The sequence below is a fragment of the Pundamilia nyererei genome, unplaced genomic scaffold, assembly GCF_000239375.1.
Source record: "Pundamilia nyererei isolate P.nyererei 1_Seehausen unplaced genomic scaffold, PunNye1.0 scaffold00319, whole genome shotgun sequence".
NCBI classification, from domain to species: domain Eukaryota; kingdom Metazoa; phylum Chordata; class Actinopteri; order Cichliformes; family Cichlidae; genus Pundamilia; species Pundamilia nyererei.
Genome location: NW_005187720.1, coordinates 245,035 through 246,427, shown reverse-complemented (window position 1 = coordinate 246,427; position 1,393 = coordinate 245,035). Strand labels below are relative to the sequence as shown.

At 52.2% G+C, this 1,393-nt stretch overlaps 1 protein-coding gene across 7 annotated transcripts in view; it reads right to left on the bottom strand.

Annotated features, from left to right (window-relative positions):
* dgkd (diacylglycerol kinase delta) overlaps positions 1–1,393 on the bottom strand; it is a 29,595-nt gene that overhangs the window by 20,390 nt on the left and 7,812 nt on the right. For 6 of the 7 annotated variants that reach the window (XM_013915531.1, XM_005751623.2, XM_013915534.1 and 3 more), the window contains 4 exons: positions 972–1,076; positions 750–882; positions 305–411; positions 100–225 (listed from right to left, as the gene is read on the bottom strand). In XM_013915531.1, the coding sequence (XP_013770985.1) occupies positions 100–225; positions 305–411; positions 750–882; positions 972–1,076 (471 nt within the window). The remainder of the gene's footprint in view (positions 1–99; positions 226–304; positions 412–749; positions 883–971; positions 1,077–1,393) is intronic. The other variant, XM_013915530.1, reaches the window with a different exon arrangement.

Genomic DNA, 1,393 nt, shown 5'->3' with positions numbered 1-1,393 from the left:
TGGAGTGCACCTGTGGAGACAGCTCACCTGTTCACCCTATAAATGATTCTCTCTGTGTGTGTGTGTGTGTGTGTGTGTGTGTGTGTGTGTGTGTCTCACCATTGCTTTACACCACAGACACCTCCAGTCCTGCAGCCGCAGCACACTGCCGCACGTTTTATCACACACGGTGCACTTGGCCGACACCGGCAGGTTTCCCTCCAACCACTGATGAGGCATCGACACCTGAGCACAGAGGTCAAAGGTCAGAGGTGAGCCGTTCCCCGACTCGGAATTGACAGGACATCTGTGCTGTGTGTCTCACCCCGTCCTCGTCCTCAATGATGTCCTTCCCGATAGAAGCTAGCGTTGTCCATTTACAGTTGTTGGTGGCTCTGACTGCACACCGTTTGTGAGCCTTAAATTTACACACTGAAACACACACACAGGTCAAATTATCCTGCGGCTCATCTACAAACTGCAGAGCACAGCCCCTGAGCTGGAGCTGTCTGCTGATAGCATTCAGCCTCAAAAGCTTTGTTACAGGCCAATAAAGGAAAGCTGTATCTGAAGGATGCAGTCCGCCTGCATGCTGATTCACAGGATGCTGATTCACACCCACCTCCACGTGTACACAGGTGGAGGTGGGTGGAGCACACTCAGCTCGAAGTTTGTTGATCAGGAACACGCTGCTGCTCACAGACAGCACTCCTCACTGCCACAATAACAGCTCTTTGCTCTGCACCGTGTGTGTGTGTGTACTTGTGTACCTTCACAGGAGAGGCCGTGTGACGTGACCCCTGACAGAGCCTCCCTGCACACGTTGCAGTACGTGGGTCTGGCGTGGGAGCAGGCGTACCAGTTGTGCATCCCACTGAAGTGGTCCATGCTATACTGGGTGGACTGGGACACACACACACACACACACACACAGTGAGCAGGCTGTACAGAGACCAGTCTCTGTACACTGGGATGGCAGGGACGAGACTGACCTCATAATTCTGTCTGTTCTGGATGCTGCGCAGCGCCGTCATCCAATCCTCCATTTCCTTCCTGTTGTCTGCACAAAGGATGAGGCGCCGACAGGGCGTGATCACCTGAAACACACAGGTGCATACATCACGGTGCATTCACAGTCCACAGCCAGATGTAGGAGTTTCAGATGTCACACTTCAAACTTTAATTAACAAGATGTCAAATCATGAGGACACAGCTGGAAGCTTGAAGAGCTGCTGCCCTCATAACTCTGTGACTTCTTGATCAGCTGCTCTACAATGAAACTTCTGTTTCCTCAATGACAGAAACAGACCCAACCAAGAAACCATTATCAGGTATCCAGTGCTCACACACACACACACACACGCACGCACACACACACGCACGCACACACGCACACACACGCACACACACACAC